We start from the raw sequence: 24056 nt of genomic DNA on the forward strand, positions 1-24056 counted from the left end.
GGGGTGGGTAGAGGGGCTTTTGGGCAAGATCCCAGACCTGCAGACTCAGCCACCATCACTCAGGGCCAGCAGACAGGCTGCAAGAGCCATCCAGAAATCCCCCGCCAAGGCCAGCCAGAGTGGGGCCAAGGTCAGGCCTCCCTTCCCTTCCCAGAACCACAGCTGCTGCTGGGCTTCTGGCCTCCTGGGAAATCCAGCAAGAGGGAAAGGCTGATATCATGCACCGGGAGTGAGGTCACCCTGCCTGCTCCATTCTGTGGCTGAAAACCCTACTCGGCACCCACCCGGCAGGCTCTGGCTCCCCCACCCCTCTTGCCCAAGTTTTGCTGGAACCAGATGCCAGTGCAGCCCGGAGCGGCCACCAGAGGGTGCCCTGTGGCAAGAGTGTCGGGGCGGAGAGGTGGAGGCTGGGCTGGTCTCTGTTGCTGGAATGGGCCGGGAGGGAGGAGGAGCAAGCGGAAGGGGACGGTGTGTCGCTGGCCCAGGAGCCTGTAGAAGACGGCCTCCGGTGGCCGGTTTGGGCGGCCTGGGACTGTGGCTGCAGGTAGGCAGTGGTGATGCCAGGGCCCGGGGTCCCTTCCCCCAATCCCAGCTCTCTTCGCCTTCCTCTACTCTGCCTCCCCAGCTCCCTGCCAACCACCCTTCGTTTTCTGTCCCAGAACCTCTCCCTCCACCTCAAACCCTGACCCCTTCCTGCAGGCCAAGCCCTCCCCCTTATCTCAGTAACTGCAGCCGGCAGGGTCAGAGGGCAGGTAGCCTGGCCACTGCACCGACAGCTACAGCCTCCAGAAACAGCTCTGGCCTCTGGGTCACTGCGCCAGGCCACTCAGCCAGGGGCCCCTCCTAGGAGTCGCGGGGCTGCTGGTGCTGGGGCAGTGTCTCAACCCAGGCGCGCCAGTGTCTCTTTCCCCAGCCAGGCATGGCAGACTCTGCACAAGCCCAGAAGCTGGTGTACCTGGTCACTGGTGGCTGTGGCTTCTTGGGGGAACATGTGGTCCGCATGCTGCTGCAGCAGGAACCCCAGCTCCGTGAGCTGCGCATCTTTGACCTACACCTGGGTCCCTGGCTGGAGGAGCTGAAGACAGGTGACTGGTGGGGACGGGGTGGGGGTGGGGGTGGGGGCGGGGGCGGGGGAGGGTGTGGACGCCCTTCCTTGTGGAAAAGATGATGCCTGTCATGTTCTCCAGTGTGAATGGATAGGATGAATGAGTCACACTGGGAAAATGTGGCACCCAAGGGTGTGGGCCGAACCCAGCAGCTGGCTGACGGCCTCAGCTCTGACATTGCCTCTGGCTGCCCCTACCCACTCTCAGGGCCCGTGCAGGTGACTGCCATCCAGGGGGACGTGACCCAGGCCCACGAGGTGGCAGCAGCTGTGGCCGGAGCCCACGTGGTCATCCACACAGCTGGGCTGGTGGACGTGTTTGGGAAAACCAGTCCTGAGACCATCCATGAGGTCAACGTGCAGGGTGAGATGCTCCCTACCTGTTCTGACAATGTCCTCAATACCCCCTGGCACATGGCCTGATCTTGGTTGCTTGTTTCCTGCCCCCCTCTTTGACCTTGACCTCTGTGATTCTCCTGTGACAATCTGTCCTGTGGACACTTCTGCCCCTGTCATGGCAGGCCGGCCCTCACTGGCCTGCGGCGGTTCTCCCTGGGCCTGGGGAAAGAAGGCACGTGTCCTCATCCAGCTTTGGGATGGGGAGGGGAAAGACGCAGAGGGGGAGGAAGCTTCAGCTTGGATACACTCCCGCCTTCCCCCAGGCACGCGGAATGTGATTGAGGCGTGTGTGCAGACTGGAACACGCTTCCTGGTCTACACAAGCAGCATGGAAGTTGTGGGTCCCAACATCAAAGGCCAGCCCTTTTACAGGTGAGCTGAGCTTCCCCCAATACTTCAAGGGCCCCATCTCCCCTCAGCATTAAGAATCTTCCCTCTCTCCCGACTAGGGGCAATGAGAATACCCCATACGAAGCAGTACACAGACACCCCTATCCTTGCAGCAAGGCCCTAGCTGAGCAGCTCGTCCTGGAAGCCAATGGGAGGAAGGTGAGACTGGAGAAGATGAGATGTAGGAGACGGGGGCGGAAAGGGCTGCCAGGCAGAGGCAGAGCCAGGGCCTGTGGGCTCCTCTTTTTTTTTTCCTCTTTTGGCCGCACTGCACGGCATGCGGGATCTTAGTTCCCCCACCAGGGAATCGAACCCCAGCCCCCTGCGGTGGAAGGGCAGAGTCTTAACCACTGGACCACCAGGGCAGCCCCTGGTTTTTTGTTTGTTCATTTCTTACTGTGGGCTCCTTTGCATCCTGCCCTGGATTCCTTCCATCTCCAGCTTGAGGAGATCAGGGCAGAGGGCAAACCACCGGGTCCTAGGTCTTAGCAGTGCCTGCCTTTTGCCCCCAGGTCCTCGGGGGGTTGCCCCTCGTGACATGTGCCCTGCGTCCCACCGGTATCTACGGCGAAGGCCACCAGATCATGAGGGACTTCTACCACCAGGGCCTGCGCCTGGGGGGTCGGCTCTTCCGGGCCATTCCAGCCTCTGTGGAGCATGGCCGGGTCTACGTGGGTGAGGCCCGGGCTAGGTGTTGGGGGAGGCTAAAAAAACAGGGCAGGACCCACATGGTACTGGGGCAAGGGGGTGTTCTATACTCTGGCTAAAAAAGGATGGTCTATACATGGGCCAGAGCAGACTATGATATGTGGGCATCGTCTGCAGGGGCCACAGACAAAACAGTGTCCATGCCAGTTGGGAAGGCTGACATCAATACCGTGTCATAGGCTGAGGAAAGGGTTGCAGTTTTGTGAGCAGCGTCTTCCCGGGAGAGGAGGGGGGAGCATCTACCCAGGACTAACAGAAGAAGGAGTAGCAACCATATAGGCTGGCCTGGGAGAGTAAATTGCTACAGGGGCCTGGAGAAGCAGCCTTCAGCAGGGCCGTAGTTATGTGGGCAGCATCTACGTGGGCCCAAGGACGGGGTGGCTTGTCCATGCCCTGGCCCAGAATAGAGCAGTATCTACATGGTTGCAAGGGCATTCAAGGACATATCCACCCCCGGTTCTCTCCTCGGCACCCCCTCTTCCCCGCTACCCACAGGTAACGTGGCCTGGATGCACGTGCTGGTGGCCCGGGAGCTCCAGCACCGAGCTGCACTCATGGGTGGCCAGGTGTACTTCTGCTATGACAACTCACCCTACAAGAGCTATGAGGACTTCAACATGGAGTTCCTGGGCCCCTGTGGACTCCGGCTGGTGGGCACCCGCCCACTGTTGCCCTACTGGCTGCTGCTGTTTCTGGCTGCCCTCAATGTCCTGCTGCAGTGGCTGCTGCGGCCGCTGCTGCTCTATGCGCCCCTGCTCAACCCCTACACGCTGGCTATGGCCAACACCACCTTCACCGTCAGCACCGACAAGGCTCGGCGCCATTTTGGCTATGAGCCCCTGTTCTCCTGGGAGGAGAGCAGGACCCGCACCATCCGCTGGGTGCAGGCCGTGGAGGGCTCAGCCCAGTGATGGTGGAGCTGGGCCTGGAGGCCAGCATGGCACAGCCATCCAGGTCCAGAGCCCTCAGACCCTGGTGGGGAGGGAGGGCTACATTCTAGAGCCGGAGGAGGAGGGGTCTGGTGCCAGACTGGCTGTCCTAGAGCTCTCCACATTGTAATTCATGAGCCTTGAGCCTGTGTCCTAATACCCCTCAGTTCTAGGGCAGGGTTTTGGAGCAAGTGTGTCTTCACTCTCAACCCAGGCCTGACGGCTGGTTGGCGAGGGTCTGACTCCCCTGACGTTCTCCACGGTCCCATCCCATTTCTGGCTTTTCAAGCAGGAAGTGGGTAGAAGTTCCACAGGGCCTTGTGCTGGACCTCGGATATCCAGGTGTGATCCTCAGACCCGGGTTCAGAGTGAAGATGCTTTCTGGCTCCTCCCACCACCTTTGTCCCTCCTTGGGGTTCATAGTCCCATTATTTTAAAACATTTATTACCCTTGGACATTTATCTTTTTTTATTCTCTTCAACGAAGGCTGAGGAAATCTGTGTATTTTCACCTCTTGCCACCCCTCTACCCAAATCAGTTCCTGCAGCACTGTTTGATCTCTGCCTGAGGATGCCCCAGTAATGCTGTACCAGTCCAAGCCCTGGATTAAAGCTCCTTCTCCGAGCCTGTGTCCATCCACCTGTCCAGCTCCCACACCCGCCTCCCACCATGTCTCCCACTCCCCACGGCGCCCGTCCCGTGTGGGGACAGAAGGAAGTGAGCACACAGCACGCCCGCTGTTGGATTGGTTGCTATTTCTCCCGTCCCACGGGGCCCAACCCGGCCCGGGGTGGGGGTGAGGGGCTCTGGGGACAGGACATGCAGGGCTGGGAGGGGGGCAGAATTTTCCTGTGTTTTATCCATTTGCAACTTGGTCACCAATAGAGAGAAATGGGACTCTGAGGGCTAACAGGAGAGGGTGGCCTGGCTCTGGGCCCCCAGCCAGGCCCCAGGAGTCCTGTTCCCTCTGGGGAGGAGAGGGAAAGAGCTCTAGAAACCAACGGAGAAACAGAAGGGGCAGGGGCTCATGTCAGCAAACACGGCTATATCACGTGACACGCCAGCGACACAGAAACGCCAACGCACACGGCTGCACAGCAGGCGGGGTGGGGGAGGAGGGAGCCGGGGGCCACCCATCTTGTCCTCTGCGGGGCAGGCTGGGAATGGGGCAGGGTGAATGCATAGAACACATCATGTACGCACGCTCGAGGCGTGGCAAGAGCGCACATCAACCCACAGGCACATGGGACGGACACGCAGTGTGCTTCGTGAGAGGCAGGGGGAGGGAGAAGGGGGAGGGGAAGCAGCGAGCCCTGGCCAGGTCCGGGACCACCCACGGGGCACACAGGGGCTTGATGGTTGTAGGTGCTTGGCGGGCGGGCAGCACACACTTGTCTGAGAACATGCAAAAGACACCAGCCCCCAGACAACATTCCAGGACACATACAGACACAGCAGCCAACAAGCAAACACATCATGTGATGTGTGGGACTTAGAGAAGCTGGGGCAGAACAGACCCTCAGGGATGCTCTGGTCCATCTGAGGCCCAGAGATGGGCAGCTACGGGCCTAATACCAGTCAATGAGGCGGTTGCATCACTCCAGCCATGGCTCCACCCTTCTCCTTGTGGCCCCAAGGCTGTGGGAATTCCAGAAACGCCTGGTATGAAAGGGTATCCTGGCTGGACCACAGGAAGGAAAAAGGCTGGGGTGGGGGGTGCTGGGGCCTGCTCTGATGTCCCCAAAGAAGCCTGAGTGGGAGCAGGAGGGCTGCAGTCAGATACGGGGGCAAACTTCCCGTCCTGACAAAGGGCACTGTGGGAACGGACAGCCCACCTTGGGGTTTACATACATATATATATATATATATATGTATATATATGTATATATATATATTGGCCACACACAGGCAGGGCCCAGCCAGGTAGGGAAGAGGTTGGCTATCTGAGCTGAGGTGGGAGTGGGGTACTATGTTCCAGAAGGTCACATCTGCACTGTCTCTCTCTCACACATACACGCTTCACATGAAGAGGGACTCCAGGAAACGATCTGCACACACACCAAAGTCCACCCTGTGCACACGGATGTCGGACCCCAAGGCAGGCCGCATTCCTGTACTTGTGTGTTCAATCCTGTATATGTGGGTCTGTGTTCCTGGGCCAGTGGAGTGGGAGGCTTCTAACACTGTCCTTTGCCCACATACCTCCCACCTGCCACCCATCGCACAAACCCACTGATGCATATGTTGTCTACGCAGCAAGGGAGGAGCTGGCCTCTTCCTCACCGTCAGAAACTCAGGCCCGTGTCCCACCCTCAGTCTCAGCCTACAGGGGAACAGATATTGGTGACATTTCAGCAGGACATGTGTCCAGGGCATGGGCCCCAGGACTTAGACCACTCCAGTACGTCGGAAATAAACAGTTCCCTAAATCCAAGGTTCCTGAGGCAAAGGCCAGAGCATCAGATGGGGCGGTGGGGACCATCGCTGGCCTCTCAGTTCTGAGGTTAGTGCTCAAGAAGGTTATTTCTGAGAGCCTGGGGCAGCCCTTGACATTCCCGTGATCAGTAATGTTTCCCATCAATAGCCCTTCCCATCAATAGGGAGGCATTCATGTGCAAACGAGTGCCCGCCTGAACAGGCACCGTGCCAGCGCCAGCGTCAGCATACGCCGGCTCCTGTGTGCATGTGTGTGCCTGGGTGTGGCCTCATCTGCCGGGGCGGGTGGGAGCACACTGAGGTGTCCCAGCTTCCACATGTACAGGCCTATCTGACCGAGAAAGATAAGCACGTGGGCATGTATGCACAGGGGATCCAACCACGCAGGGCAGGAAGCTGCAGTTGCACAATGTTGATGTAGCAGTGCGTGGCCACACCAGATAGCGGCCAGCAGCTCTGGGGAGAAAGGGAGGGGGCAAATAATCTGGATAGAAAATCTGGATGGGGCACAGGTCCTTGAAGGTAAACGTGTGTGTACAATACACAGGGGGATAGAAACACACTACGTAGAAATCCTCTACACACACACACACACACACACACACACACTCGCACAGGCGTACTCTAGATAGCGTAGAAATATAGATTTCTGTGCCCACCCAAAACAGATGTCCAGTGCAAAATGTGGAGGGCTCTGTCTCAGGAGAAGACCTACTGACACTTCAGGCACATCCTAGACACACACACACACACACACACACACACACACACACACACGTCCCTCACATCACCTATTGGGGGAAATGCACATGGATATACAGGCCAAGCTAGGTTATTGACACGTGTATTCTTCCACTCGCCTCGACTGAACTACACACACACACACATGTTCCCCAGGACATGTCAGTCCCGGGGTGACTAAGCCAGGAGGGTTTGCTCAACATCACGCTGGGGTGTCTGCCATGGCCTGTGTGTGTATTGTGCCTGGATCCTCTGGGAATGTTAGTGTGAGCCTCTGCACACTCACAACCTGCCCCATCTGTAGCAGACATGGGGGAGGGGCGGTGTCAGTGGAGGAGGTGCTGCTACATTGGATTTAAACACTCAAACACAAAATTCCATGTAGGCAAACTGTGTGTCCACGGATCTGTGGCGCCACACACACACAGACACACACACACAGACACACACACACACCCCTATTCACAGAAGACAGAAGAGTGGGGCTTGATGGCTGCTGTGTCACACCCAGCCACAGTCTACACAACAACCCGGGGGAAGGGGGAAAGCTAGGACGACACACAGACTTGAGGTGGGGGCAGAGAGGGCGATTCGGTGCTTCTACACACGTCTACACACGTACACACACACACGCTGGGGAGTCCACACGTCTCGAGCATGTGCCGGCGGCATGCATGTTGGTGTGCACGTGTAATCACGCCTGCTGCTATCTACGTGCGGGGGCGGGGGGTGGTCCATGGCGGGGGGGAGGTCCAGGGACTCCAGGGTCTGACAGGCGGTAAAGGTTGCGGGTGCTGCCCGGGTCTGTCTTGAGGGTGAGCCTGGAGCAGGGGATGGAGTGAAGGGGTGGTGGGGGTATTGCTCCCGATGTGGTGGGGAAGGGTCTGGGAGGGACAGGGGTGGGGGGCCTACAAGCCCAGCGTCCCCCCAATGGATGACGCCAAGACCACCCCCAGCACCACACAGCAAATGATGATCATGATTTTCTTCTGCAGGCAGGAAGGGCGAGAGGGAGGGAGGAGATGGAGAGACAGAGAGGTAAAGAGACACACAAACCGACAGACAGATGGGGAGGAGGGTGTGAGGAAAAAGAAGAGGGGAGAGAAAACAGAAAAAGGAAGAGGTCAGAACCAGAAATAAGGCCTCTCGCGGGATTTCATCACTCACCTCAGCCCTGGCCTGAGCCCAGCCCCGCCCGCTCGGCTCCAGCCCACCTGCTCCACAGGCCCGCCTGCCCCGGCTCACCCTCCGGGCCTTGCTCTGATATTTCACAGCTTTCTTGGTGTCAGACACGGCTCGCTCCACGTAGTCCACGGAATGTTCCACGTTGTACTCAATGCGGTCAATCATTTCGCCCTGCAGAGGATACATGCATAGGATGGGGTGGGAGCTGGGCTGGAAGAGGGGATCCCGGGGACCCGGGTGAGGTTCCCCGAGGCCTGTGGCAGAGGCAGTACCTGGCTCTCCACAAGCATGGCCATGTCCACAAACATGTCGTGCAGCTCACGGATGCTGGTTTCCAGTTTGATGATCTCGTTGTGCCTTGTCTCGATTTCATTCAGTGCCTGCTTTGTCATCTGTGAGTCCATTTTGATCTAGGGTGAAAGGGGAGGGGCAGGGGGGAAGAGGGAGGAGAGCTGCAGACCACCCTTCACTCCCGGAAGAGCTTGGATTCTGCAGCCAGAGCGTCTGGGTTCGAACCTGGCTGGCGTTTACTAGCTGTAACCATGGGCAAATTGTTTAACCTCTTCAGGCCTCAGTTTCCCCACCTAGAAAATGCAGATACTTCACACCTCACAAGGTTGTGCGAAGATTAAGTGAATGACTATGTGTGTATCAATTAGAATAGTACCTGGCACACAGGAAGCACTAAAGAGACATCTGTTAAATTACAAGAAGGAAAACCTGCCCTGAGCCCGCCACCTCAGCCCATGGCTGTCTCTATCACACACACCAGGGAGGCCCTGGGAAGGGAGACAGGGGTCCTGGACCCCTGTCAGGATTGGGGGCCACCATCTGGTCAAAGGCAGACAGGATAATGGAAGGGGACACAGCAGAGAGTGGAAGCAGAAAAGGAGGCCCAGATGAGAAGGCAGTGTGCCCTGGAGCCCCCATGATATGGGCCGGGGTAGAAATAATAAGGAAATGCTCTGCAGCCCTCAAGAGTCAGTGGGAGAGACTCTAACCCACAGTCAGATATATCTCCTCCCCACGGAAGCCAGACCACTCACCTTCCAAACCACTCACTGTTTAGACCACATCCAGACACTCTTCTGCTCTAAAGCCCTCCGAGGCTCCCCACCATCCACAGGCTCCACACCTTCACCTTAGCAGTCGAGGCCCCGTCTCCCTTTCCATCCTCATCTCCTTAGCAGTCGAGGCCCCATCATCTCCCTTTCCGTCCTCACCTCCTTAGCAGTCGAGGCCCCATCTCCGTTTCCGTCCTCATCTCCCCAAATCCTAAGAGCCCCAATCATCCAATGGCTCTTTGGCAAGTGGTCCACTCTCTCTGTGTTTGTTCAGTCTGTCCCCTTTTTCTGGAATGTCCTTTGCCCATCTCCCCGTGTCCAAATGCTCCCTGTCTCTTAAGGCACACAACTCAATGCCACCTCCCCCAGGAAGCCTTTCCCGACCCTAGAAGTTAACTACTACCTTAGGGCCTGTCTGCATCTTGTTCAGCCCTCAGGCAAGGTACCGACCACCCTGCATCGTAATGATGGTGGGTTAACCAGCAGGGATCAGCTCTATCCCCTTAGAACCCCTCACCAGGTTTCCCTCCACTCTCAGACAGACTGACAGCCTGGGCAGAGCTGTTTGGGAGGGCTCCGGGCTAACTGGCCCATTATCAATTTGCTCAAAGCTAATTTAACAAAGATCAATTCTCTAAATAGCAATTTGCTGAAAACTGCTAGACGGTCATTGAATGTACTTTAACGCTGGTCTAGAAACCTAAACCAGAGTCATTCTGCCACCAGAAGCTGAAAGGGAGATAAAACCTGTCAGCCAGGGCGAGAGTCAAGAAAGAGAAAGAAGAACTACAGTTGGGGAAAGCCCATCTCTTTCACATATAAGATGACAAGCGCAGGGCAGTGTGCCAAACTTCAGCAAAACTGAAACTGATGTTTTAGAAAACCTTCAAAATGTAGGCAAATTAGTCACTTGGTGAAATGACCCGCATCACTAGGGAGAAGTGTATCTTAGCACTGAAGAGTCCTGACTGCGGATTCAGATCCTTGCTCTGCCTGTAGCTGTGTGACCTCGGCAAGTCATTTAACCTTTCTGGATCAGATTACCTCATCTGTGAAACACGACTCCCTCAGAGGCTTGTGGTGAGGATTAAATGAATTTAGTAGGTAAATGTAAATACATTCAATGCTTAGAACGGTGCCTGGCACCTTACTGATTGCCATTTTTATGAGGGTACTTCCTGCTCTGCCCCCATGGAATTCCCCAGTTCCAGGTTCAGACTTCCCGATGCTTGTTATTTCACGGCGGACTTAGGACCTTGAGTTCAGCCTACGCTTGGAAAGGAAAGGCGAATGCTTTCCAAAAACAGACCCCAACCCCACGCGGGGCTCACATCGTCAGTGAAGATGGCCAACTTCCCACTCTCCAGCATGTCTTCCAGTTCTTCGTTGGTCGTGGTCCTTCCAGCTGTGGGGAGAAACGACTCGCTGCTCAGCGACTGGGCCAGCCTGGACACCTGAGGTGGTGGGATGTGGTAGGGACCCGGGAGCCCACCCTCCCATCCGGCCTCAGGCCACGAGTCCCCTCCACGGAGGGGAAGGGCCTGGAAGGAGTATGGGACAGGTCTGGGGAGTTTGCGGGGGGGAGATGTCACACGCACTGATCTCCAGCTGCCTCTGGATCCGGTCCTTGCAGCGGTCGCGGTACTTGGACTGGGTCGCGTTATATTCAGTCATTACCTCCACGAACTTCCGGGAGAGTGTGGAGTGCTGTGGTGGGGGGTACAGACACATCAGGAGGCAGGGAGCAGAGACCGTGGAGGGATGGAGTGGGCAGGAGGGGCTGAGTTAGCCTACGGCCCCTTCTTCAGCTCATGCCACGACCCCAAGCCCTCGCAAGTGTGCAGTCCCATACCCCAGCACCCCCATCCTACGCCCAAGCCAGCCAAGGCCGGGCTAGGGCACTGAGATGTAGCCGGGTTCCGACCTCCGCTGTAGTCCCGCCCCAAGCCCCGCCCCTGCCCAGGCTCCCCCTTGGCCACGCCCCACGCTAGTGCCTGCTCTGGCCCGCCCACGCCCAACAGGCAGGGCTCCAGCCTGGGCCCCTCCCCTGTCCGGTCCTGTGCGGTTTGGTCCCGGCCCCGACCCTGACCGTGCCTGGCCGCTGCCTCCTACCTGGGTCTTGCGGATGCGCAGGTCCGCAGAGGAACGATTCAGCCCCTCCTCCTGTTCAATGCTTTGCTCGATCGCTGCGGGAGAGAGGACGCAGTCACGGGAGGGCGAGAGACCCGGCGCATGTGGGGCGGGGGTCTGGGACATATGAAGGGTGGACACCCCGAGGCAGGCCCCCCAGGCCCGTGAACGGATGTCATACCCAGGCGAGGGCAGACAGTAAAGAGTCTAGGGTGGGGAGGCAGGCGGCCAGCGGATAAAGGGACCAATGTTTGAGGGGGCCTGGAAACCAGGTAGGAGGGGATATCGAGGGTCAGTCGGTCACCAGACAGAAGGGGGCTATTTGTTCTGGTGGAAGGATTGCGTCTTGGAAAGTCCCACAGCTGTAACTCCTGCCCAGCCCCCCAGTCCACATCCCCTGTATGGGGGGCGGGAGAACTCTCTGCTTTTTGCAGCCTCAGAAAAGGGTCAGGAACCCACCCTGGGATTTATCTGGTGGAGGGCAAGCACTTTCAAGTGGGTCAGGTTCCAGTGGCTGCCCTTTCCTTGGAAAATTCTAGGGTAAGTGGATGGATGTTCCAACAGAGAAAATAGCTCCCCCCGCCTTACAAAGTGCTCCCTGTCCCAGGAATCCCCACTTCTAAAGGATGTTCTGGAAAAGCACACAGATTAACTGGGATTACTGCTTCTAGATCATGCACTCCCCACACTTATTTAGAGTTTCTAAAAAAGAGCTTGAGGGTAAGATCTACTGTGCTCGGAAAATGCAGCAGGGATGAATCACCAGGCCCTCTCAGACCTGGAAGAGCCTCCGGGCCACTCCCGAGAACATTGCTTCTCCGTTCCTGGCAGCGGTGGAGGTACGGTGCTGGGTGGCACCCCAACGCTCCCCCACCAGCGATGGCGGGACAGGGACTGAGTGACAGCTCTGGCCCAGCTGTTATGGGAAAAGTCCAGAAACACACACCCAGGAATGTTGGAATCTCTGGCTCAGACTGGGACCCTGTTGTCAGACTTGGGGCTGGGGCCAAGCCCAGGAGGAAGGGATCCTTTACAGGGTCTTATTGACTTCTTACAGTAATCCTGGGAGTTCAGTCCAGGTTTCAGACTAGAAACTGAGGTTGAAATAGAGAAAACAACTCATTCAAGGTCACACGCAATGCCGGAGCTCATGCCACCACAGAGCTGGAGAAAGATGGAGAAGATGATCTCTCTTTTTCTGGAGCTCTGGAGGGTCAGCTCCTCTGAGCCACTGCCACTTTTCCTAGCTTCTTTCTTGGTCTATTCCTGAACTCCTAAACCATACAGCCCTCCTCATGGTCTTATAAAGAGTGTTAATGTCAGAGCTCAATGGGCTCAAAGAAATTGCTGAGCCCAGGGATTTTTAAACTTGTGTCCCACGGAACCCTGCTTCTGAGAAGGAACCTCAGAGGGGTCTGTTCCTGGGAGTGATGAGGAGGCTAGGCAGGTAGGGCTCTGGGTCTCCCAACCCCAGGTCAGCCAGAACAGCTTGACTTTTATGTGTTGTATGTATTGGAATTTGGGGTAAGATTTCACTTGGGAAAAAAAGATTTTGCTACCAAAAAACAAAAACAAACAACAACAACAAAAACATCTAACTTTGAAATTGCTTTAGTAGTTCTTACTGTACTGATGAGGAACTGAGGGTAGGGTACTTGTCCAGAATGAGCTGGTGATGGAAGTGGGCTCCCTCTGTCTGGATTTGCAATCAGTGTGCTCCCAGTTTGGATCATTTTGCTTTCTAGCACGCTCTCCTGAGTGCAAAGGGCTTACAGATCAGCACTGGACGCTCACATATGGCCTCCTGTTGAGTCCAGGAGGGCACGGAGTCCCTGTCCTCATCTCTCTGGACCAAGGTCATTGTGCTCAGGGCCAGGCATCTGACATGACTCCTTTCCCCCAAAGCCCAGCAATGTGCCTCAAGGTGCTCGGCAAATGTTTTCTGATGCTGAATTACCATGAGCATACAAATTAGCATCATGGTAACACTGCTATTCCCCTGGCACCAGCAGACAAGGAGGTTCCCAACCCACAGTGATTTGGGGGAAGGTGGTTATTACCAGCACCCAAGTCCTTAAATTAGAGTGAATACATGAGCATTTGGCAAGTCCCTCCTGAAAGTTTGCCAGCCCCTGATGTCAGCCACACAGTCCAATCTGTCCTGCGCTAAGGATACCAATTCAGAAGCATTTGCTGAGCCCACCTACTGGGTGCTTAGCGCTATGTCCGGCAACTGTTCTGGAGAAATGAGGCCTTCGTGAAATTAAACCCACCTGGAAGACTGTATTTTCCTGGTGGACCTTCCTGCTGATGGAACCAGCAGAGGTCAGATGCAATTTGGACAGAAAGCCTCCTCTCTGTCATTTCCCTGTCATGTCTATTTCTCCAAGGCATCTGGAGCAAGCTGGGAAATCTCGGGTTTTATGCTTTCTCAGTGTTTAAGAATCTGGCTCCTGGAAGTCTGTAGACACTCCTCACAGAGAGGCCTGTTTAGTCCAATGGAGGGCAGAGTTATTTTCCTCCTTAGGCAGGGGATGGCATTCCTCACCTTTCAACTTGGATCGAACCTTGTTGGCCGTCTTCTTGATGTCTGCAGTGAGGTCCTCCAGCTCCTGTTTGGTCTCTGAGGGGAGGGGAGGGGCAGGTGAGATGTCTGGGTGGGACCCCAGACTCCTGCCCGCAGCCCCCAGCCACCCGGCAGCAGCACTTACTCTCATCCGGGTTGGGGGCGGCCAGGATGGCACTATGCTGTTTTTTCACTTGTTCCACATCCTCTGACAGCTTCTCAATGCAGCCCCGGATCTCTTCCACCTGGGGCAGCAAATCGGCTATACCCAGCCAAGTCGTCGGGCCAGACAAAGGGATTCAGGGGGCTCAGTCAGGGTTCAGGGAAACGGGCCAGACCCAGAGGGGTTGGTAAAAGGCCAAGGGGATGGAGGAGTAGAGAGCAGGGTGGGGGCCGGGGGCCGGGGAGAAGGAAGCTGTTGGCTGGGGGCCAGGTTCTGTTACCTGTTCAAAGAACTCATCCATGAAGTGGTCCCGGTCCACATGGACCACCTCCTCCTCATCATCGCTGTCTTTCGCCTGGGAGGCAAAGAAAGGCAGTCTGTGCGCAATCCCGATGCTCCCAGCTCTGGGCTCAGAGCGGGGGTCCTGGGAAGGGTCACATGCAGGGGGCCGGGGCACCAAGCAGTCACAACGAATCCTGGGTGTCTTGTGGCACAGAGTCCCGGAGGCCGGGTACCTGACAGCCCAAAGGACACCTTGGAGGGAATTATCCAAAGGCACCGTTTCGAGGGTAGACGTGGTCCTGTGAGCGCAGTCACCCTGGAGGCGGGTGGCGCCCTGGACAGATGCTTTAACCAACCAGTATGGAAGTATTTCGATATTGTAACAACCAGCTAAATGTCAGCCTTGCGGTAATTGGCTCTGGGCTGCGAGAAGGGGTCTGGAATAGCGTCCCAGGAGCCTGACCCCCCCCTCCACCATCCCCCCAGCTGCTCCTGCCAGGCTTCAATTTGCTCCCTTCTCTTCCCCTCCAGCCTCCAACGCGACCAGCCACGTCCCCTAGTCCCCTATGCAAGGTCACTTCACTGCCAGCGGCAGGCGCCGAGTTAAGCAAGCAGTCGGCCAGGGGAGGGCTGGATGAGAGACACAGTCAGCACCCCGACCTCCCTCCTCCCACCCACTCTCTTCCCCTCCCCCCACTCTCCTCCGTGTATTCACTTGCTTTCATCCAGCCTCTTCCAACTTCACACCCACCTACTCTCACTTGCTTGGATTTCCCAGTTGCAACCTGCAGCTGCTCAGCCCTCCACCCCCAGGGCTCAGAGACACAAGGGATTTACCCACCCACACTGCCACTGCCGCCACCAGACAGGCCAGTGACATAGACAGAAGGGCTGACACACAAGGCACACAGAAATAGGCCCACTGACACCCACACAGACCCACAGCAAAGCTGCCTGCCGACACATGTGGACACACAGACGTGCAGCCGTCCCTCTGCCCCCAAGGACATTCGGGAGGGCCCTCTGGGGCTCTTCTCCCAGCCTCTCTGAGCATCCGGTCTGCACACTCACTCAGAGCTGGGAAGGAGGAAAGGGGGTTAGGAAGGGCTCCCCAGTGCTCCAAACTCCAGTCTCAAGACTCTGCTCGGGACAGAAGTCTGAGGGCAAAAGCTGAGCCCATCAAGCTTAATTACATCTGGGGCCCTAATCAGCCTCCACGGAAACTTAAAACAGTTCACCCTGGGCTTCCCTGGTGGTGCAGTGGTTGAGAGTCCGCCTGCCAATGCAGGGGACACGGGTTCGTGCCCCGGTCCGGGAGGATCCCGCATGCCGCGGAGCGGCTGTGCCCGTGAGCCATGGCCGCTGAGCCTGCGCGTCCGGAGCCTGTGCTCCGCAACGGGAGAGGCCACAACAGTGAGAGGCCAGCAAACAAACAAACAAAACAGTTCACCCTGATTTCCAGAAAAAACCGAGCCAAAACTCAGACAGAATCTCATGACCAGAACCTGAATGAAATCAAGATGGGATCCACACAGCGTCTAGCGGGGGGTATTGCCATTTGGGATCTAAAGAGAAGAGCTTGCACGGGGCCTCGACAGGGTCTGAGCAGATCGCAGACAGGACCTGACAGAAACCAGACAGCTCAGACCGAACCAGACTCCGCGCAGACTGATGGCAGACAGCTCAGATCGAACCTAGACTGGGCCAGATGGGACCTAGATGTGATCTAGACAGCCAAGTGAACTTGGAATCAGAGAGGCCCGACAGCACCCCGAGGAAGCGTGAGCACAGAGACGTCCAGCTGGACCCTCTCGAAGGTACCCCAGCTTCCCACCCAAGCCCGGCTCAGATGGTCCCCAGGGATCCTCCCCTCGCCATGTTGGGGAATACCTTCAGCACTTCCATTTAAGCTCCAAATATCTCCCAGGAAAGGGAGGCTCTTCTTTCTCTGCCCACCAGTAAGACATGCCAGGCTGCAAGGAAGAGCCCAGACAGGAAGCCAGCTGTTCTAGCCTCCATTTGAGCTGCCCCCAGAAGGAGGGGTGGTACCAGGTGGGGCTTGGCGACCCTGATGGGACTTCTGGCTTCTCAAGCTTCCACCTGACCCGGAACCACACCAATAGACCTTGGCTCCATGAGGCTCTGGGATGCTCGGCTCATCTCTGAGGACCCACCGGCCTCCCATGATGTTCTATCCTCAAAAAGCCAGTTGCCTCACGAGATTCCCCTTCCCCTAGAGCCAAGCTGCAGCTGCTCAGCCCTCCACATCCCAGGGCTCAGAGACACGCAAGGGATTTACCCACCCACACCGCCACCGCCGCCTCTGTCCCTTCTCTGCCTTCAAGCACTTGGCCCTCAGCTTGGCTGCCCACAGGTCATGAGGCCTCTCGCTGGCCCAGGTATCTGGGAACTTTCCTGTTCTCTCTTTCCCCTCCCCAGGCTGACTTTAGACTTCCTCAAGTCTCATTTCTCTCCCTCTCTCCTTTGGTTCCCAGGGCCAGATCCCTGATTCTGCCCTGGGGTGTCCCTGGCTGCCTGTTTACTTGCCCTTGAGAGAGGAGGAAAGGTAGAGTGCCCAAGGATGACTTAGTTGGTGTAATAATTACAGACAGCTGACAGCTAAAGTCCTCTCCAGTTGACAGACACTTTTACATCTATAATCTCTTCTGATCCTCACTACCATAGCCCTCGAGAAAAGCTGTCCCCATTTCAAGATGAGGGGAACAGGAGGTCTGAGGGGGAAGAGGAAATGGACTTGCTCAAGGGCACCCAGGCTGAAAGGGGCCAGGAAACCAGAGACATCTAAGACATGCCTCCTCCCATAGCCCCTCCTTTCTTTCTTTCTTTTTTTTTTTTTCCCTCTTTGGCCTCACTGTGCAGCATGCGGGATCTTAGTTCCCTGACCAGGGACAAACCTGTGTCCCCTGCATTGGGAGCGTGGAGTCTTAACCACTGGACCACCAGGGAAGTCCCTCCCATAGTCCCTTCTGAGGCTTGAGACCAGGCTGCCTCCTACTGGCCACTCTGCCACCAGAGATTTCCCTTCTCAGGTCCCCTCCTGACAAGGCACAATCTGGGCGAGGCTCTGCGCCCCGAAAACCTAGCAAAATACTAGCGTGTGATAGCACCTTTGGCCTAGGTCTTGCATTCTTGTTATCTCATTTAATCTTCATTAAAACTCTGTAAGGACCATTGGTCAACATAACTATAATTGTGGAAAACATTTACACAGCATTTGATAACATGCTGGGCACCGTTCTAAAGCATACTGCGTTTATTTATCCATTTCATTCTTACAATAGCTGCCTTTTATAGATAGGGAAACTGAGTCACAGAGAGGCTAACGAGCTTGCCCAGGTCAGCAGCTGGAAGGCCACATGCCTTCTTCCCTCTGAGTTTCAGTCTCTGCATTTGCTGAATGGCGAGAAAGTCCTCCCTAAATGGTGGGCAGAAGGAGCCAGTGAGACGAGGCAGTAAAAATGCCTGATGCTGCCTGAGAGAATAAGTGCTCAGGGAGGCTTGGCTGTTACCCACTGCCTCCCCCATGTTACAGATGAGGAAACCGCCTCAGAGAGGTTGTCTGACCCTGCCTAAGGCTTCACAGGAAATAAGGCCAGAGGTGGGACCGGAATTGTCCTGGTGCTAAAGCTCAGGCTCTTTCCCTTCTGTCTCTCTATTCCTTCCTGGCCCCTGAAGAGTCTGCTCTGCTGTGTCCTCAGTACCACTGAACTCCTGTGGCTGGGACAGAAAACCAGTAAGACGTGCCAGGCTGCAAGGAAGAGCCCAGACAGGAAGCCAGCTGTTGTAGCCTCCATTTGACTTGCTGTGTGACTCTCAGACCCTCTCTGGGCCCCGGCTTATCTGTGAAATGCGTGGGCCCTCCCTGCTCTGAGGTGTGTGTTTCATAATGAGCACGGCCTCCATTTCTGGAAGAAGCTGGCCAGACTAAAAGAGAACAGGCTGAGGGCAAATGAGACTACCTCAGAAAAGATGACCAAATGTGCTCCCATCCACTATATGGACAATTCAAGCCTCAGTTTCCTCCTGTGCGAAATGAAGAAAGTAAGAATCATATATACCCAACAAGTAGGTAGCAATTACCATGCGTCGGGCTCTGTTACAAGTGCTTTGCATTTCTCGTTTAATCCTTACAGCCACTCACTCCATGAAGTAGACACTCTTCTTATTCCCATCTGATGGATGAGGCAGAGAGAGATTAAGTAATTTGCCTCTGATCATACAGCTGATGGGGTGCTGACACAATGGCGCTGGATTGGAACCCAGGCACGCTGCTCTTTACGGATTGCCAGCTCCTCAAGCGCTCAGGAGGATGAAATGGGAGACCGTGGAGGCCCTGGGCACCTTCTGGAACCACCTTGAGGACAGGGGGCATCAGATCCAAGCCTCTAGCTTCAGTCCTTCCCCATCAGAGACACCGGAGGTCTTCATAGGAGTGTCAGTGGCGGGGAGACAACATAGACAGATGCGTGGATGGAGGGAGTGGGACAACGTGGGCCAGGAAGTCAACAGAGACAAACGAGAGGGTGACTAAAACAGAGGTGGAAAGAGACTGGAATTGGGTGATAGAAAAGTCAGAGTGGGGACTTCCCTGGCAGTCCAGTGGTTGGGAATCCATGCTTCCAATGCAGGGTCTGCGGGTTTGATCCCTGGTAGGGGAACTAAGATCCCAGCATGCCGCGTGGTGCGGCCAAAAAAAAAAAAAGTCACAGAGTATGTGCGTGTGTGTGTGTGTGTGTGTGTGTGTAAATACATATGCATGCCCACGCATACAACACACACGTGCTGACACCTCCTTCTCAGGGGCATGAGCATCCTTTGATCTAGAGGCAGCAGCCTCTCTCCACCGCACCCCCTGCTTCTGTCCATCTGTCTCCCTGACCCAGGGCTCTGCGCACTCCCAGCATCCAGCCCAGTCCTCCCATCCCAACCTCTCTCCTCCGCCCTCCCTGCCATCCCCGACCAACTCCCTTCCTCACCCTCCCTCTGCCCCACTGAGCCCTTCAGTCATCTGACAAATATCTCTGATCAGTGTCCAGTTCTCTTCTGGGTGCTGCGGAGAATACAATGGTGAACAAGACAGGAAGGGGTCCTGCCTCCAAGGAGCTGACATTCCAGCGGAGGGAGACAGACAATGGAAAATGAACAAGACAATTTCAGATGGTGCTACTTAGCAAGAGGGAGATAAAGCAGGAGGTGTGATAGAGAGAAATGGGCATCAGGGAGGGCCTTTCGGGAGGGCCTTGACATCTGAGCTAAGGCCTGAGGAGTTAACTGCACCACAGTCTGGAGCACACAGAATTCAAGGCAGAGGGAACAGTGTCCAGGCAGAGAGAACAGCATTCAGAGGCACCAGCAAGTGCAAAGGCCCTCAAGCAGGGGGAACGTGATGTGTCTGAATGGCAGAAACAAGCCCCACGCAGCTGGGGGATACCAACCCATCACCCAGGGTTCTCCTGGTCCCTGCCGCTCTCCTCAAACATGAGGCCACCCTTTCCTTCTGCTTCAGGTCTGCATTTCTAAAGCGCCTATTGTGCCTATCCCATACCTGAGGGCTACACCTGGGACCCAGTCCCTGCCCTCAGGGTGCATGACTTGTCGTAGAACAGCTGCCCTCAAATTCCAGCCTCCCTCACCTCAGGTTTCCCCCCACTTCCCAGTCTCCCATCCACCTCCACCCCTGCCTTCCCACTCCACAGCTGCCTCTCAGGCTCCGGCCCACAACGCATCCCCTTGTGGCTTCTCTCTCCCTGCAACCTTCCTCTCCACTTCACTTGCTCCCTTGCTCTCCTCTTCAGCCCCATCCCTGGACCCATTTCTTGGACCCTGGGACACCCATCCAGCCAACTGACTCCCCGTCGCAGCCTCCACTCCAGCCCAGTGCCTCCCAGTTGCTGACCAAAGGTGCCTGGTGAACTGGAAACAGAAAACCCTGGTTCAACGCTGGCTCCACCATTAACAGCTGTATGACCTTGGGCAAGTCAGGTTACCGTTGTGGCCCTCAATTTACTCCAATAAATTAGGGGTCCCATCTTGCCCATCTCAGGGGGCTGATGTGAGACTCAAGAGAAATAAATGAGTCAGCTGTGGAATAACAAACACTCATGGAGCAATGCTGAGCATGAGGCCTCCTTCTAGGCACTTCCAGCATAATTTCAATCCTCAGGACAGCCGTCTGAAGCAGGTCCCGTTATTACTCCCAATTCACACATGAAGAAAGTGAGGACCAGAGAGGTTAAGCAACTTACCCAAGGTCACACAGGAAGTAGCAACGCTAGGATTTGAACCCAGACAGTCTGACTCCCAAATCTGTGCCCTTGACAGCTATGTGATGAACAGATGTGAGAACCCCTCGGGAACTCAAAGTACTGTTGAAAAAAGACAATCAGGCCCCCTGGGCTGACATCCCCGCCCATCACTGCCTTTCCATCCCTCTCAGCTTCTCAGAGACCCCTTTCCCAGGCCTCCCACACCCTGCCTAGTCTCTCCTGCCTCCCAGCCTCCTCATTCTCAACTCTGGCAGGGAGACCCCCGTACTCCCTGTATCTGGAAGCTTTTTTTCCGCCCCACACATGCCCTCCCAAATCTCCAGTTTCCCTAAGCCATGACTAACACCAGAGCCATCAGCATTCACTCAGCCCCCTCTGCCCCTCCACCCCACCTCCCACCTCCCCCATCTGCTGCCCCCAGCAGCCCCAGCAGACAGGATTCCTCCCCTCTGGGCAGGGGGTCCCTGATCCACTCAGATGAGAACTCCCATCCCCTGCCTTCCCTGCACCCCTGTCTTCGCCTTTTCCCTCCCCCTCTCTCTAATCACACCACAATTCCACCACCACCTCACCCTGACCCACTTTCCATTTCTTGGGATTTTGGAGTCATGGCATAGTCTTGGCTGCAGTGGATCTGGGTTCAAATCCAGACTACTCACTTGCTAGCTGTGTGACCTTGGGCAAGTTTCAACTACTGGGCCTCAGTTTCCTTCACTATAAAATGAAGTAGTCTCCCAGTCTCCCTACCTTACCAGGTGAGGGTCTAATGAGATTATGGATGGCAACCTGCTTTGGATGAAAACGGGGACAGAAAGGGAGTTAAGAGCACCAACACTGGAATCAGCCTGCCTGCTTGCCTTTAATTAGCTGTGTGACTTTGGTCAAGTTACTTAACCTCTCTGGGCCTCGGTTTTCTTATCTATAAAATGGGATAATACTAGTACCAGTCTCCTATGGTTGCTGTGAGGATCGAAATGAGTATGTATAAAACACTTAGAACTGTCTGGCACATGAGTGTTGGTTATTTTTATCACCGTCATTTTCCTGATGCCTAAGCGTATATTCACTCAAAGTTTAATTTAAAAAAATAAACCTTCAAAATTCCCTCCCCCAACCACCAGTTCCTCCTTCCTTCCCACCTGCCAACCCACCTCTCCCAGAGACAACAGTCACTTGCCTCTAAGCCCCTTCCTCTTGTCTTTCTGTGAGCAGGTTCCCCACCCCCAAATCCAGGGGGCTCTCCAAAGACAGAGCTTTTTACCCCCAGTATTGAGACTTCTCTTTCAAGGGCTAAAAAAGCAGAGACGCATATCAACTTTGCAGACGGGAAACCCAGATTCCTGTCTGATGTTCCCAGCCACTTGCTTGGTGACCTTGGGCAAGTTCCTGCCCATTGCTGAACCTCAATCTCCTCATCTGTCAAATGGGATAACAACCCCAGGGTAATAACCAATAGGCTCCTGGTGAAGTGTGTCAGGCTACATCAGTTGGGTCTAGTACTTTATTAACATAACCCCACAGCAGGCTGTCAGCTCTGCCTCCTCGGGGCCCCAGGTCATTTCTACAACCCTCCACCCCACCGCATCCCCCCAGGCCCAGAAGCCACTCTTAATAAGCCCCCACTCCCCAGCCCCTCCAAATGGCAGCCTTCCCTGCAGACACCAGTGCCACCCTCCTCCCCCGTCACCCAAACACAGCTAACTGCCTGGCCCGACTCCTGGAGCTGGGCCTCTTCAGGCCTGCAGACCAGAGGCCCACGCCAGCCCGCCCCGTCAGTTTAGGATGCCCCAGTTCTCCCCAGTGGAGCCTGATCCCCGTCATACAGCCCAATTCCATGGCCCCGTGCATGGAACCTCCTCCCGGTCTCCCCTGCAACCCCCTCTCCCACCTCTGGGGTCACCCTATCTCAGGCCCCGGCCCTCTGGCTATCTCCTGAGGCCACCCCTTCCCTCCTTGCCTCTGAGAGGTGCCCCCTCCCCACGGAGAGCAACACACACACACACACACACACACACACACACACACACACGCTTCATTCACTGCCAGGTGCTGGCATCTCAAGTCAGTCCCAACGTGTGTCCTTCCCCACAGCAGCCCCCAAATCTGGGTCTCGCTGGGCTCAGCCTGGCCCAGGAACTGCCCACATCCTTCTAATTCAGCAAATCTGCCCAGCGGATGACAGCACTCCAATTCTCTCCCACACTCACTCTTTTCCATCCCCAGATTAGACCCCAGGGTCCTCCTGGGAATGTAGGGTGTCCAGGGCCCCTGAGACCTCTCCTGCCCCCTTGTGTCTTAATGGTCTCCAACCCCTTCTAGCCACTGTCCCTAAAATGCAGGTTCATTGGCGACATCAGGTGCCTTCACATATTGGGGTGCCCCTGCCACCAACCTCCAGTCTCATCATCTGCCCCCACGTCCCAGCACCTCCCCCATTCCACCCCCACGCGCTCCCCAAATACTGGGGTCCCGCCCCCCCATTTTCCCCACCCCCAAGCTCACACTCCGCAGCTCCTGAGTCCGATCCTTCATCCTGCGACGGCTCCTCCTCCTCCTCCTCCTCCTCGTTCTCCTGCCTCTGCTTCTGCTCCCTGCCTCCTGCCTCGGTGCTGGAGTCCTGAGTCTGGGGGCGCCGGCGGGGGGGCGCCGAGGCCGCTGTAGGGGGGCCCGCGGGCGGGGGCGGGCTGAGGGGCGGCGGGCTGAGGGCCGGGCAGGGGCAGGGGCCTGGGCCTGGCTCGGCTCTGCCGGGTATGCGGTGGTGATGCGGCTGCGGCACAGGCTTGGATGGAGGGATGCGGGAGCTGAAGCGCGGGGGAGGGGGGAGGAGGGAGGTAAGGAGGAAGGGAGGGAGGGGGGAACCGGGAGGGGGCGGGGAGCAGGGGGCATGCGCAGCGCCCGGGGCTGGGGGCGCCTGGGGGTTGTAGTCCGGGGAGGGGGACCCAGGAGGGAGGGAGACTGGAGAGGCCTAGAGGGGGGTGGGGAAGGGCAGAGCCGCAGAAGGAGGGAGAGACGCGGAGAGACGGAGGAGATGTGGCAGGAGGCACAGGGATGCTGCTGTGGGACGGGGGTGACGGTGGAATGGCAGAAAGAAGGGGTAAGGGAATGAATTAAGGGAATAGCCTGGGGAGAGGAGCTGTGGATCCCTTTACACCAGGAGATATAGATAGATTTTATAGTTTGTGTTTGGGAGCATCTGTGTGAATCTGTGCACGACCACCTCTGTGTGTGTGTCCCTGCGGGAGGCTCTCTGGACACTAGAAATAGCAAGAGTGACCCTCTAGGTGGCTTCTGTGATGCAAGGAATCGGCCAAGCCTAGCTGAGAAGGACATGGGGCTTGTTTTTTTGCACAGCCTTCCCCACTCTAAGTGTGAGAGTCCCCGGACAGTGTGGGTCACAGAGCTCTGCTTGTCTACCTCCAGGGACAGGGTGCTCACCACCTCCGGGGACCTCCTGGCCTATCTTTAGATGGCTCTGACTGTCAAAACAAAACTTGTCCTTATTGGGAGAGGAGTTCTGGTCCCCCCGAGGGTCCAAGTACCCTGCATCCCTCTCCTTAATGCCTGCCTCACCTCTTCCCATCTCCACGTCTTAATGTCACATCAAGTCCTCTACCCCTGCAATGGGGCTTTGGCCTCTAACAGGCCTTGAACCTGCTTCTGCCAAGTTACC

General features: G+C 56.2%; 2 protein-coding genes across 5 annotated transcripts; one reads left to right on the forward strand and one right to left on the reverse strand.

Annotated features, from left to right (window-relative positions):
• The first annotated feature begins 46 nt into the window (after positions 1 to 46).
• On the forward strand, positions 47 to 4175 carry HSD3B7 (hydroxy-delta-5-steroid dehydrogenase, 3 beta- and steroid delta-isomerase 7). Of its 3 annotated transcripts, none has more exons than XM_079945422.1 (7): positions 47 to 544; positions 899 to 1085; positions 1314 to 1469; positions 1768 to 1876; positions 1954 to 2053; positions 2407 to 2569; positions 3098 to 4175. In XM_079945422.1, exons 1-7 carry the CDS (start codon positions 431 to 433, stop codon positions 3511 to 3513), a joined length of 1245 nt encoding a protein of 414 aa, XP_079801548.1. In that variant the 5' UTR covers positions 47 to 430; the 3' UTR covers positions 3514 to 4175. The 3 variants fall into 3 exon arrangements, with proteins under 3 accessions (XP_079801548.1, XP_079801549.1, XP_079801550.1); XM_079945423.1 differs by having other exon boundaries at positions 914 to 1085; XM_079945424.1 differs by having other exon boundaries at positions 433 to 544; positions 918 to 1085.
• Positions 4176 to 4675: 500 nt separating this feature from the next.
• On the reverse strand, positions 4676 to 22918 carry STX1B (syntaxin 1B; the record flags this gene model as incomplete). 2 transcript variants are annotated; one of them, XM_079945143.1, is made up of 10 exons in its annotated part: positions 4676 to 4677; positions 7933 to 8065; positions 8167 to 8304; positions 10290 to 10363; positions 10557 to 10665; positions 11071 to 11144; positions 13637 to 13711; positions 13800 to 13899; positions 14098 to 14172; positions 22889 to 22918. In XM_079945143.1, coding segments are annotated over 10 exons (810 nt in total). The 2 variants fall into 2 exon arrangements, with proteins under 2 accessions (XP_079801269.1, XP_079801268.1); XM_079945142.1 differs by lacking the exon at positions 4676 to 4677 and adding an exon at positions 7618 to 7698 and having other exon boundaries at positions 7955 to 8065.
• Between the last annotated feature and the right edge of the window lie 1138 nt (positions 22919 to 24056).

The sequence above is a fragment of the Stenella coeruleoalba genome (assembly GCF_951394435.1).
Source record: "Stenella coeruleoalba genome assembly, chromosome: 15".
NCBI lineage: Eukaryota > Metazoa > Chordata > Mammalia > Artiodactyla > Delphinidae > Stenella > Stenella coeruleoalba.

Coding starts and splice junctions, on each gene's coding strand:
- HSD3B7 (XM_079945422.1), top strand. CDS start 431: ATGGGCCGGGAGGGAGGAGGAGCAAGCGGAAGGGGACGGTGTGTCGCT. Junction 1,086..1,313: donor GCTGGAGGAGCTGAAGACAG/GTGACTGGTGGG, acceptor ACCCACTCTCAG/GGCCCGTGCAGGTGACTGCC. Junction 1,470..1,767: donor CCATGAGGTCAACGTGCAGG/GTGAGATGCTCC, acceptor GCCTTCCCCCAG/GCACGCGGAATGTGATTGAG.